Source organism: Choloepus didactylus, chromosome 18, assembly GCF_015220235.1.
Source record: "Choloepus didactylus isolate mChoDid1 chromosome 18, mChoDid1.pri, whole genome shotgun sequence".
NCBI lineage: Eukaryota > Metazoa > Chordata > Mammalia > Pilosa > Megalonychidae > Choloepus > Choloepus didactylus.
The window spans coordinates 387,718-401,556 of record NC_051324.1 but is presented as its reverse complement, the minus strand read 5'-3'; the positions used below and the strand labels follow the sequence as shown (position 1 = coordinate 401,556).

Here is a 13,839-nt window from a genome sequence, read left to right as displayed (position 1 = left end):
GCATCTATTGAGATGATAATTTGATTTTTCCCTTTTGATTTGTTAATGTGTTGTATTACATTGATTTTCTTAATTGAACCATCCTTGCATGCCTGGAATGAACCCCACTTGGTCATGGTGTATGCTTTTTTTAATGTGTCTTTGGATTTGATTTGCAAGTATTTTGTTGAGAATTTTTGCATCTATATTCATTAGGGAGATTGACTTGTAGTTTTCCTTTCTTGTAGCATCTTTACCTGGTTTTGGTATTAGAGTGATGTTAGCTTCATAAAATGAGTTAGGTAGTTTTCCATTTTCTTCAATGTTTTGAAAGAATTTATGTAAGAATGGTGTCTGTTCTTTTTGGAATGTCTGGTGGAATTTCCCTGTGAAGCCATCTGGCCCTGGGCATTTATTTGTGGGAAGCTTTTTGATGACTGATTGGATCTCTTTGCTTGTGATTGGTTTGTTGAGCTCTTCTGTTTCTTCTCTGGTCAGTCTAGGTTGTTCATGTGTTTCCAGGAAATTATCCATTTTCTCTATATGATCTAGTTTGTTGGCATACAGTTTTTCATAGCATCCTGTTATAATTTTTTAAATTTCTTCGGGATCTGCAATAATGTTGCCTCTCTCATTTATTATTTTGTTTATTTGGGTCTTCTCTCTTTTTGATTTTGTCAGTCTAGCCAGGGGCTTGTCAATTTTATTGATCTTCTCAAAGAACCAACTTTTGGTTTTATTTATTCTGGTTTTTTTTTTGTTCTCATGTCATTTATTTCTGCTTTAATCCTTGTTTCTTTTCTTCTATTTGGTTTAGGATTATTTTGCTGTTCATTTTCTAGTTTCTTCAGTTGTTCCATTAGTTCTTTGATTTTAGCTCTTTCTTCCTTTTTAATGTATGCATTTAGAGCTATATATTTCCCCCTCAATACTGCCTTCGCTGTCATCCCATAAGATTTGATATGTTGTACGCTTGTTTTCATTTGTCTCTAGATATTTAGCAATTTCTCTTGCTATTTCTTCTTTAACCCACTGATTATTTAGGAGTGTGTTGTTTAACCTCCAGGTATTTGTGAATGTTCTAACTCTTTGATGGTTACTGAACCCTTCTAGTTTTAAGGAATTAGGTGTTGTGTGGGGAAGTGTGTTCAGACCACGTTCCCTGCCCGAACCCTATAACCTCCTCCCCTCCCAGCTGGGAAAGTGAGAGCCTGGAATGCTCACTCTCTCACCACCGGCTTCCCCAGAGAAGGGAGGGCCAGGGTAGGGCCCACCCGCTGCCCCATGAGCCAGGGGCAGACAAGGTGCCACCGGCCGCTTCAGCCTGGACTGTCAGGGCCAGGGCCCTCTGGGAGGCTTGCTGACAGCCAGACTGCATCGACAGCTGGGACCAGAGTTTCGTCCCAGAAGTCAGGGGAGGACGGGCAGTGCCTCTTTAAACCCAGGCCCTTTTCACCACTGGTCAGTTTTCAGGATGATTTTAAAAGGTACTTGGGAAGTTTAAAATTAACAGGTAACACTGCTGTAGTGCTTTATCCACAAAGCACTTTATCCACAAAGTCTTAAGTGTTTTACAGGCCGTAGCTCGGTCTCACAGCTACCCCGAGTGGTGGAGAACTATTGCTTTCTGCATTTTACAGAAGAGGAAATTGAGGCACAAACAGTCTGGATCACCAGTGAGTGGCAGACGTGGGAGCTGAGCATGGGAAGTCTGGCCGGAGTCCCCCTCTTGATGGTGCATCTCAAAGGCTGCACAGATAACCCAGGCCCCAAGAATTTCGTTAGGACACGTGTGTGGGGGAGGGCAGGCAAGAAGCAGGGAGATGTTATCTTCCTCTTGCTCACTGTGCACATGCAGGGGCCCCCAGACCCTGACGCACCACTCCCTGCCTCCCAGTGGTGTCCGGTCTGCACTCCCCACCTCCCAAGAAGCCCTTCCTGTTGGTCACTGGAGGGGGTGGCAGAGTTCCCATATGCTCTGTGCTGCCCCACCCCAGGGTGGCTCCCAGGCCCTCCCTGGGATTTTGACCCCAGAGCTAGGAGGAGATGAGGAAAAGGCCCTCTCCCGGCTGGCAGAGGGACTGTGCAGATAGGAGCCCAGAGATGTGCAGAGCTGCGTTCCCATCTCCTGGAGCTGAGGGAGCCGAGGCCCTCAGGTGGCCTCTCCTGTCCCTCCCGAGCCTTGGCCAGTGAGCTCATTTATAGTTTATCGAGGTGAAACTCACATAGCATAAAACCAGCCATTTCAAAGTGAACAATTCAGGGGCCTGTCCTACGTGCACAATATTGTACAATCGCCACCTCTGTCTAGTTCCAAAACATTTCCCTCACTCCAAAACGAAACCCCGTGTCATTGAGCAGTTTCTCCCCATTCCCCCTCCCCCAGGTCCTGATAGTCACCAACCTGCTCTCTGTTTCTATGGATTTGCCTTTCTGGACCTCACAGGAGTGGAGTCACACAGCATGTGACCTTTTCACTTAGCGTCAAGTTCTTGAGGTTCATCCGCGTTGCAGCGTGTACCAGTACACCAAGCCCTTTTTGGCTGCGTGATACGCCGTTGTCGGACCTACCACAATTTGTTTATCCAGTCGCCCGTCGATGGACCTTGGACTGTTTCCACCTTTTGGCTTTTGTGAATGGTGCTGTTTTGGACATGACTGTATGTACATGTATTTGTTTAAGTCCTGCTTTTGTTTCTTCTGGGTATATACCTAGCAGTGGAACTGCTGGATCATATGGTGCTTCTATGTTTAACTTTTTTTTAATTAGAGAAGTTGTAGCTTTACAAAAATATGCAGAAAATACAGAGTTCCCATATGCTTCCCCTCATGCACACAGTTTTCCTTATTATCAACACTTGGCATTAGTGTGGTACCTTTGTTACAACTGATGAAAGATTACTATTATAATTATACTATTAATAATAGTCCACAGTTTACATTACGGTTCACTATACTGTACAGCCCAATTTGTTGTTTTTAAAAATTTTTATTCTAGTAACATATATACAACCTATAATTCCCCTTTTAGCTACATTCAAATATATATTTTGGTGGTGTTAATTACATTCACAACGTTGTGCTACCATCACCACCATACATTACCAAAACTTTTCTATCACCCCAAATAGAAATTCGATACCAATTAAGCATTAACTTCCCATTCCCTACCCTCAGCCCAGTCCCAGGTAACCTGTATCTAGTTTCTGACTCTATGAACTTGTTTATTCTAGGTATTTCATAACACTAAGATCATAAAATACTTGTCCTTTTGTGTCTGGTTTATTTCACTCAACAAGTTGTCTTCCAGATAAATCCATGTTGTCGCACATATCAGAACTTGTTCCATTGTATGTATATTTTGTTTATCCATTCATCCGTTGATAGATGTTTGGGTTGCTTCCATCTTTTGGCAGTTGTGAACAATGCCGCTTTGAACATTGGTGTGCCAATACCTGTTTGAGTCCCTGCTTTCAATTCTTTTGGGGATAAATCTAGAAGTGGGATTCTGCTGGGTCATGTGGTAATTCTATACTTAACTTTCTGAGGAACTGCCAGACTTCCCCACGGTGGCTGCACCATTTTACATTCCCACCAGCAGTGCACAAAAGTTCCAGTTCCTTTTGTTCCCTTTTTCTTTTTACTCCTCAAGATTGCATCATTTCAATTGTCTTATCTTCAAGTTTGCTCATTCTTTCTTCTGCCTTCTCAAATCTAGTGAACTTTTCATTTCACTTATTGTACTTTTCAGCTCCATAATTCCTGTTTGGTTCCTTTTTATAATATCTATTTTTTATTGATATTTTCATTTTATTCCTACATTGTTTTCCTGATTTTCTCTATCTCTTGTTCATGGCTTCCATTAGCTCTTTGAGCAGTTGATTTAAGGTCCTTGTCCAGAAAGACCAATGTCTGGGATGCCTCTAAGGCATTTTCTTTCCATTTTTTCCCTCTGGATGGGTCATACATTCCTGCTTCTTTGTATGCCTTGTAATTTATGGTCACTCTGAAACCAGATCTACCCCTTCCTCAGAGCCCACTTGTTCTCGATTGGTGAGGGCTGCAGCTGTCAGTTTGTTCACTGAGTTTTCCACACTGTCTCTGCAAAGATCGGTGTTCCTTGTCATGCGGTCACTGGTCTGTCTTTATCTCCTTGGCTGGTGTCCAGGTATGATTTGGACAGGTCTCCTTGAATGTCAAGGGGCCAAAAAAGAGAGGTGGGGTAGGAAAAGAGAAGATGTAAAAAACAGAAAGAAGAAATAAAACACAGAAAGCAAATCACCTCTCCCAGCCTTTGCAGATTGGCTCTGTGTTTGGGCGTTCCTTTACCACACAGCCAGGCCAGGTGTAACTCGGCCGTACCCTTCATTTCCTGCTTGCACTGAGCCCCGTGATCAGCCAGCGCTGAAAGCTTAGGGTCTCCTCAGATCCTTTCTGATCATGCATTCTTTCCTAGGCACCCTGCTTTCTGAATTCCCCAGTACACACATGAGGGAATTTGAATGCCCTTAGTTCCCAGAGGAGCGCTCTTCCCAGCTTTTCCTCTCGGGCTGTGGGTGCTCTGTTTTATGGCTTAACTGTAATCTTTTGCTCTGGTTGGCTGCAGGCTTTCCGTTCACCTTACATGGTTTTTGAGCAACGCCCACCACTTTTCTGCCCTGCCTGATCTGCAAGTTAGGTTTAGGTTTCAATCAACAAAGCCAGTGTGTGGAGTCTGTGTGTCAGGCAGCCCCGAGACAGGGCAGAATGGCGGGTAATTCTTTGCAAATAAAGCCTGCTCTTCTCCCTCCTTAACCAGGGACCAGGGTCTCCACACTGAGAGCAGACTGCTGGGGAGGGGGTGAGCGGGGGCAAGTGAAAATCCCACAGAGCTTCCTACCATTTTTAATCACCTTTTTCTTGGCTTAGTGTTAGTTTAGTTGATGTAAATGTTTGGCTGTTTCCCAGAGTTCTGACGAAGTTGGTCCTGACAGTTCCCGCTTGTTTCTCAGTGTTTCTTTGGAGGGAAGGGCGCTTGGAGCTGCATTCGCCACCATTTTCACTGACATCACTGCTTTCTTCTCTTAATTCTTGAGCTACCACAGAATCTTCTGATAAATCCTCTTTTTCTTTGTGTGAATTGAGTTTCTGTTTCTTGCCACCAAAAGAATACTCACTAATATGCGTGACGAGATAGCTCTGGAATCATCCCTGCACTGTGGTCTCAGTTGAAGTCCTCCTCTCTTCTTACCGGAATAGTGCAGTGACCCAGTGGGACTGGCTTTCCTCCAGGCCCCTCCCGCCCAGCAGGAGCAGGCACCATGGTAGCACGTGACGTGCATCTGCCCCTTCAGTTCCTGACCAGAGCATGCCGACCGTCCCGACCTGTTCTTGCTTTGTGTGTCTGCAGCCCCTCAGGCGCTGTGCACATCCCTTCCCGAGCCCTCCCCTGGAGGCAGCCCCTCGTGCTCGGGACTCCTTGTGGATGCCACCTCCTCGCGGTGGGCCTCCCCATCCCTTCTCACCCGAGTTGGCTGCCTCTGCTCTCCTGAACCATGTACACCCCCGTTAGGTGTGTGCCTCCTGCATGCAGGTGACTGGAAAGCAGCCTGGGGTGGTGCCAGTGCACAGGCCTTGGCACACCGCGGGTGAGGAGACCTGGCCCTGCCTGACCCCTGGGCCTCGCTTAGCCCTGCCAGTCTCTTCCATGGGAGAAAGGGGAGAGAGTGCTCACAGGGTCAAACAAGATAATGGTGCCAAGCTCAAGCATGGGTCTAGCAGGTGTCCATTCCCCTCCTTCCTTTTCCCCTCTTGACATCTTTTGCACCCCTGTATGTGACTTCTACAAGGACAGCGAGAGTGCTCACAGCCCACTGGGGCCCAGGCCCTTCCTCCAAGCTTGGTCCACAGCAGGGGCTGGTACATATTTGTGGATGCATGAATAAACCAACATGCATTGGTAAAGAAAGGTGCTGGGTCTCCTCAACTGTCAGGGCTTTTCTCTTCCTTCAGAATGTGCCAGAGTCTTCCATGCTGCGGGTGCTAAGCTGGTGCTGTGTGGCCGGAACAGAGAGGCCCTGGAAAAGCTCACCAGAGACCTTGCTGCCTCTCGTGCCACCAAGGTGAGGCCAGGGACCTGTGTTCAGCGGGAAGGGCTGCAGTTGATCTTTGTTGTGGGCATCTGAGGAGAGTGCGGCCCCTTCCAGGCTGCAGGTCCCACCACGCCAGCAGCAGCGTCCAAGGCACTCACAGCCCCGGGAGCCCTCGGGCCTCATTATCACATGGAGGAATGTGGGTGCAGCCTCACGTCCTGACTCCAGCACTGGGCGTTGGGCAGGGCCCCTGTGGAGGATGCTCTTCCCTGCCTCTTCCCTGGCTAATTCCTCCTCACCATTCTGTGCTCCTGCCATACCCCACTTCCACGGGGAGCCTCCAAGCTAGACCACACAGGCACTCGTTCCCCTCGTACTGTCTCTCCTCCCGGCATTCTTCACTCTTCTGCTGTCCTCCCTGTTGGCTGTGCGCTTCAGGAGGACAGACCCACATCTGCCTTGTTTCCTGCTATGCCCCCAGCGTCTAGCCCCTAGGGAACATCTAAAACATGTTCCAGGGACAAGCGAAGACCCACAGCCTTGCAGCTGGAGCTGAGGGACCCTCGGCTACAATTTTCGGGGCCTACCATTTGCATTGCAAGAGTGAGCCCCAGAGGCAGACCCCCCAGGCTGCACCTCTTTAGAAGGGTTTGCTGCAGCCTATGTCTTTTCATGCCCAGGGAGCCCCTCCTGGGACTAACAGTGAATGTGTTTCTGTTGTGCTTGTCCAGGTGCAGACACACAAGCCTTGCATGGTGACCTTCGACCTCACAGACCCTGGCACCATCGTGGTGGCCTCAGCTGAGATCCTGAAGTGCTTTGGTTGTGTGGACATCCTCATCAACAATGCTGGCATCAGCTACCGTGGCGCCATCACGGAGACCACAGCAGATGTGGACAAGAGAGTGATGGAGACTAACTACTTTGGTCCAGTGGCCCTAACAAAAGGTAACAGTCTTGGATTAAAAACAAACAAAAAACACACACAAAAAATGCACTGAGGTGTTGGATTCTTTTTACTTGGTTCTTTTTCAGCTAAACAGCCCCATCCTCTGTTTTACCCTGGAGTGGGTGGTTGTCATTCCAGTTTGGGTGTTTGCCTTTTGCAAGCATTTATTTGCATTTTCTGATCTGCTTTCTAGCCTCAAATCAAGATTTGTTCTCTTCTGTGAAAGCATCATTTGCACTCATTGCCTGTTTTCTTTTCGTGGTGTTTGATAACCCTTACAAAGTGGGGTGTTTTTGTGTCCAGTCGCAGATTTCAATCCATTGTAAGGTTCTCTGTAGGAAAAGGGAACTGAGCAGACCATTTAAAGCCAGCAAGCTATCAGTCTGGGTTTTGCTCTCCTAGGGCTGCTGTGACAAAGAACTTCAAACTGGGTGCTGTAAAACACATTTATTCTGTCACACTTCTGGAGGCTGGAGGTCCAAGATCAAGGTGTGGGCAGGGCCTCACTCCTTCTGAAGCCGCAGGAGGAAGCTGGACCCTGCCCCTCTCCTGGCTGCTGGTGGCGGCCAGCAGTGCTCGGCGCTCCGTGGCGCTCCTTGGTGCGAGGGAGTGTACAGCATTCTGTGCCTCTGTCCTCGCAGGGCCATCTTCTCCCTCCCTCCCTCCTCCGTCCCTTCCTGCCTCCTCCCACCCCTCCTCCTCCTCTCACTTTCCCCCCTCTCTTCCCTCCTCCTCCTCTCCCTTCCCCTCCCTTCTTCTCTCTCTCCCTCTCTCCTCCCCTTCTTCTATGGACCCATCATGTTGGTTAGGGGCCTGCCCTGTCCAATGAAACCTCATCTTAAATTCCATCTGCAATGACCCTATTTCCAAAAAAGTTGCACTCCAAGGTACTGGGTTAGGACTTCATCGTATCTGTTTGGGGGACACAATCCAACCCATAACAGTCCACCCTCTGGCCAAACGAATGTTGGAAATTTAAGTCCTCCCCAAGTTAATGTCCTTCCCATGTACAAATATGTTCATCCCATCCCAACATCCTCAAAAGTTGTAACTGTTCCAGCATCAACTCCAAGTCCAAAAATCTCATCTGAATCAGTTACAGGTGAGACTTGGGGTATGGTTCATCCTGGGGCAAAAATTTCTCTCCATCTGTGGACCTGGAAACCAGAAACAAGTTCTCTATTTCCAACACACAGTGATGGGACAGGCAGAGGGTGGACAGTCCCATTCTGGCAGGGCAAGTTGTGTTAGAGTTCAAGTCCCACAGCAATTCCCCTGTGGCTCGATGCCCCCACCCCCTCTAGCCCAGACCTCTGCCTTGAGGCTCTGTCCTCAGAGTCGTTCTTCCTTCGTCTCATCCTGCCCCTGTCCCTTTCAGTCTCAGCTAGCCATGTTTTGCTGATACAGAATTCCCAAAGCCTTCTTGGTCTCCTGTGCAATTCACTCTCCCGTGCAACCCAAGTCATCAGATGAAAGGGTCCCCCACAGATCTTTCCTGGGTAATTCCCTTTCTGTTCCTGGCTTCCGTGCAACCCAAGTCATCAGATGAAAGGGTCCCCCACAGATCTTTCCTGGGTAATTCCCTTTCTGTTCCTGGCTTCCACCGAGATGGTGAGTTAGGTCTATGAGTCACACATCTCAGCTTTTTAGCAAATGGTTGCCGAGCCACACCCTTGGCCCTGTCTCCACAATATGCTCTCTGGATAGGTGGGGAATTTCTCAAATTATCAAGTGCTGGGTCCTTTTTGCTTAGTAATTCCTTCTCCAATTGTTTTAGCTTCCTGGCTGCTAAAACAAATACCATGCCATGGGTTGGCTTGAACAATGGGAAGTTACTGGCTCACGGTTTTGAGATGATGCTTTGTCCCAGAAGACTGTGGTGTTCTGGGCTGGCTGCCGGTGACCCTTGTCCTTGGCTTTTCTGTCACATGGTGATGCACATGGTGGCCTCTGCTGGCCTCTCTGGATTCCGTGGACCTCCGGCTTCTACCCGTGGCCCTCGCTCTCTCTCTCTGAATTTCATTGTTTATAAAGCAGTCCAGGACAGGGTTAAAATCCCTCCTGACTGAGGCGGGCCACACCGTCTTAACTGACGGTCCTGCTTACCAAGGGTCCACACCCCCAGGCATGGACAGAGTTTAAGAACATGCTTTCCTGGGGTATGTAGCTCCAAGTCACCACATCAGTTCATCTCTTTCCTCCCACATTTCACTATAAGCAGCAAGGAGAAACCAGGCTGCACTTCCACTGTTTGCATGGAAACCTCCTCAGCTAAACAACTAAGTTCATTACTTACAGGTTCTGCTTTCCCCCGAATAGAAAGCAGTTCAGCCACATTCTCTGGTTCACCTCTCTTCCCTGTCCACTCACCTGCTGCTCCTTCCATCCAGGGCCTCACCGAAGCACGTCTAGCGTTCACGTTCCCGGCAGCCTTCTGTTCAGTCATCTACAGATTCCCCAGGACGACGGGCGCCCTCTTTACAGCGCTCCGCACTCCTTCCTCAGCCCTCAGCAGAATCACCTTCTCCCAGGGGTCTCCTCAGGGACCGAGGCCTTTCTCTCGAGCACCTCGGCGCTCCTCCGCTCCTCCCCGCGGCCCGGCGCCCAGGCCGTGTTCACGTTTATGTCTGTGTCACAGCAGCACCTGCCTCCCGGGACCAGAATCTGCCTTTGTTCCTGGAGCTGCTGTAGGAAAACAGCACAGACGAAGCGGCTTAGGATGGCAGAAGTGCACCGTCTTTCCGCTCTGGAGGCCGGGTCCCGGGTCCCGCTGCTGGCGGCCGCACCTCCCTCCCGGCTTCTGTGGGCAATGGCAGCCCCTGCTGTTGCTTGGCTCGTGGCAGCGTCATTCCATCGCAGGCTCTGCCTCTGTCCTTGTGCACCATCCGCGCGTGCTCTCTCCCCTCTCTCTCCTCCCCTTCGTATGAGGACACCAGACATGCTGGCTAGGGGCCCACCCTGCTCCAGTGTGACCTTAATGTAACGAATTCCATCTGTGCCAGTCCTTTTTCCAAGTAAGGTCACGTTCAAGGTCCTGGGATTGGGGCTTCAGCGTCTCTTTTGGAGACACAGGCCGACCCCAAACAGGCTGTCTCTGTCCCTGCTTCCTTGGCCCAGGCCCCCTGCTGTCGGCCTGCTGGCGCAGGAGGCCTCCGTGTTCTGGTGGAGCTGGTTCTGCACCTGCAGGGCTTGCAGCCAGCAGCTTCCCTGCTCCGCCGGAATGCAAGCAGCTGGGTTTCCTCTCCTTGTCAGGCCTCGGTGGCCAGGGAGGGGCCCCTTCTGAAGGCTCTCCTCTCTTCCCTTAGCACTTCTGCCCCCCATGATCAGAAGAAGACAAGGCCACATCGTCGTCATCAGCAGCATTCAGGGCAAAGTCAGCATCCCCTTTCGGTCAGCATGTGAGTACTTCCTTCTCCCTCACCCAGAAGGTTTTTGTTGTTTTCTCCTGAGGATGTGAAGAATACCTGCCTCAGGTCCTGGATTCAGACAGTACAGAAATAGAACTGCACTGAAATGTGGACTCCAGGGCCAGTGCCTGGGCCCAAGTCCCTGCCGTGTGGCCTTGGGCAGGTGTCCCTACCTCTGTACCGGTCTCATCTGCAGAATGCAGACGGCCCAGCCCCAGCCCCAGCGGCTCGTCAGGAAGACGGAAGGAGTTCTGAGCGCCGCCAGTCGAGGGCTGAAGTTGGCACCCAGTGCCGTGCTCTGTACAAACGCCAGCTGCTGTCAGGCTGCTGGTTTCTGTCGCCCACAGACAGGCTGAGGGAGGGTGCCAGCCACAGGCCTCCCACTTTCATAGAATGACGCACGCAGACAGGACCCTGTGTTGTGGCCGCTCACTTCACTGGACAACATCTCTACCTCAGCGCATCCAGATTCCCCATGCCCTTCTACCAGGCTGAATAGTAACCCACTGAACGGACAGGACATAGTCTGTCCAGCCGTCTTCCTGCCAGTGGACAGTCTTTGTCCTGTGGCAACAGTGTGCTGTGAGGACACGTGTGACTGTTCACATCTCTGGGCACTTACAGAAAGGTTTCAGAAAAATAAATCTAAGAAGTGCAAGTACTGGGTAGGACCAAACAATAGAGATGCCAGAGTGATTTCCAGTAAACACTCTCACCCCCACAGAGAGAGTGGCTGCACCAGCATCTGGAGATGTCACTTCACACATTCGCCTGCACACACACGCACAGACACACACACACACACACACAGCGCTCACAGGCAGCACTTGGTGTCAGGACAAAAACCACCAACAGCCTGCAGAAGTTCCCGGCCAGGGCAGCTCCGCTATCTGGTAAACGAGGCAGCGTGGCAGGGCCACGTGGACCTTCACGGAAAGGGGCTCCGCGATCACTAGGTCCTCCAAACACCACTGCAGGAGCCACGTGAACTTGACACTCAGCTCTGTAAAAACATCGCGTGTGAGATCAGAGAACAAACCATGAGAAGCTGGGGCACTGGCTACCCTGGGGAACAGGACAGGAGGTTGGGGAAGACTTTCGCTTTTTCTTTAACCCTTAGGTGCTTGAATGTGTTATCCAGGAGGCATTGTTTCCAACTATAACTTGGAATAATTTCAGACTTCAAGATAAGTTGTAGAAACTGCACAGAACTTCCGTGTACCCTTCCCCTAGATTCCCTAATTACCATATTTGCTTTGTCACGTTTTCCCTCCGTCTGCATGTCTGGGTGTGTGTGTGGCCTGCGCACGTGTGTAAGTGTGAATGTACGTGCACAGGCGCACCTATTTTTTTTCCTGAATCACTGGAGACAAAGTTGGAGACAGGACTCTCCTTTACTCCTAAGAGTGCAGTGATCAAAATCAAGAAATTATTGATGCTATATCCATAGACTCTATTGACATTTTTCCAATTGGCCCTATAATGTTCTTTATAGAAAAAAAGGTCTTTTCAGGATCCAATCCAGGATTTTTTTTTAAATTATAAAACCAACTTACAAAGATAGAAAGAGCTATCGATGAATGGACGGATGAGTGAGTGGATGCGTCTGTGGCTTCTGCTGTGGCCCACGTGGAGCACTCACCTGCTTTTCTCGGCCACACACTGCAGACGCGGCCTCCAAGCATGCCACCCAGGCCTTCTTTGACTGCCTGCGCGCCGAGATGGAGCAGTATGAGATTGCCGTGACTGTGATCAGCCCAGGCTACATCCACACCAATCTCTCCGTAAATGCCGTCACCGCCGACGGGTCCAGATATGGAGGTGAGGCCCAGCTTCCTGTTTCCTTCCACAGAAAGAGTGGCATGTGCCACTCTTATCTGGCCATCATCATTTGGAATATATTTTTTTCAACTTAAGTAAAACACTCGTCATTCAGGTTCTGCCTGCAGATAGCAGTCTTCATCCACCCCCACCGTGAGCCATCCTCACCCAGCATCAACCGCTGCAGCCTCTGAATTGGGGCCTCTGTAGACCAGGGCTTTGAGGGAAAGAAAGGAAGTTCCCAAGCCAGAATGCAGCCACAAATTCCAAATACCCATTCCCAGATTGGGGTTAAAGAGAATTAACCTTACAAAAACTTCCCCACCCCATTCAGCTTGAGAAACGACCCACGTCAGGGCACCTGAAGCAAATGGCTCAGTCTTCTGGGGAGGAGAAAGGGGCTACCAGGCCCGTGCTTCAGAGACAGAGCTGCAGGGGCCAGTGTGCAGGCTCGGGCCTCCAGAGACCAGCGGCTTCTGCTTCTGGGCCAAGCGACTGGTGGGTGTGGGGCTGCCCCCTCCTGGGGCTCTGGCCAGGCCTGCCCACCCTGTGCTGCACCCACCCCAGCCAGGCCTCGCCCAGCAGGTCTTTTCTCCCCACAACAGAAAGCCCACAGATGTGTGGGGTCAGAGAGCTACAGACTTACACAAAAGTTCTCTTTGGTGGCACCTACAAATAAACCACACTGGAAACCTGCCCTGTGTTCACAGAAACCCAGCAAGAATGGGCCCAGTGAGGAAGCGCAGGTGGTCTGGAGAGCCTAAGCATGGCTCAGACGGTCCAAACGGTCCATGTGGTGGCCTCCCCTCTGTGCCCCCCAGCTGGTCCTGCTCTGCCAGCAGCACTGTCAGGTCCCTCAGGAGGAAGGAGCATCAGGTGCTGCTGACCACACGCCTGACGGCCCTCAGCTGTCCCCTCTGCCGCTCAGTGGGGCCACAAGCCTCCTCCTCTCTCCTCCTCCATCAGCACATTGCACTGGGGGCTGACATCTGTCCCTGTTCCAGACACTGTCATTCACTTCCACTTTTGATGAGGTCACAGTGCACGTGGAGGTCATCTCCTCCCAGGAGACCTGAAGCCAAGCGACCCAAGACAGGCTGGACCACAGCAGCCCTGAGATCAGAAACGGGCGGCTCTAAGAGGCAGACTTCCCTGGGTCAGGAGCTCCTCAGATGGGATGACCCCGTCTGGGCTGGCTTTCCGTCTCCATCTGGGAGCAGCAAGCGGACGGCTCTCTTCTGTTCAAAGCCCTGGCGAGGGGACCCCCCCAGGCTGCCCGTTACCACTCCCACTCCTGCTGCCGGGGGGAAGGCCCAGCCCAGCTTGCCCCAGATCCCAGGGTTCTCTTCTATGTTTATTACATGTGAAATGAAGCTGGACTTGGAAATCTTAGATTCTGTCATTTCAGTTTGCTAAAGCTGCCGAGGTGCAATATGCCAGAAGTGGGTCGGCTTTTATAAGGGGGATTTATTAACTTACAATTTACAGTTCTAAGGCCATGAAAACGTCCAGATTAAGGCGTCAACAGGAAGACACCATCTCTGAAGAAAGGCTGCCGGCATCCGCGACGCCTGTCACATGGGAAGGCACCTGGCAATGTCTGCGCATCCTT

General features: G+C 50.5%; 1 protein-coding gene across 4 annotated transcripts in view; it reads left to right on the top strand.

Annotated features, from left to right (window-relative positions):
• DHRS7B (dehydrogenase/reductase 7B) overlaps positions 1 to 13,839 on the top strand; it is a 54,293-nt gene that overhangs the window by 36,058 nt on the left and 4,396 nt on the right. For all 4 annotated transcript variants that reach the window (XM_037810382.1, XM_037810380.1, XM_037810381.1 and 1 more), the window contains 4 exons: positions 5,971 to 6,080; positions 6,782 to 6,998; positions 10,305 to 10,397; positions 12,075 to 12,227. In XM_037810382.1, coding sequence (XP_037666310.1) covers positions 5,971 to 6,080; positions 6,782 to 6,998; positions 10,305 to 10,397; positions 12,075 to 12,227 — 573 coding nt within the window. The remainder of the gene's footprint in view (positions 1 to 5,970; positions 6,081 to 6,781; positions 6,999 to 10,304; positions 10,398 to 12,074; positions 12,228 to 13,839) is intronic.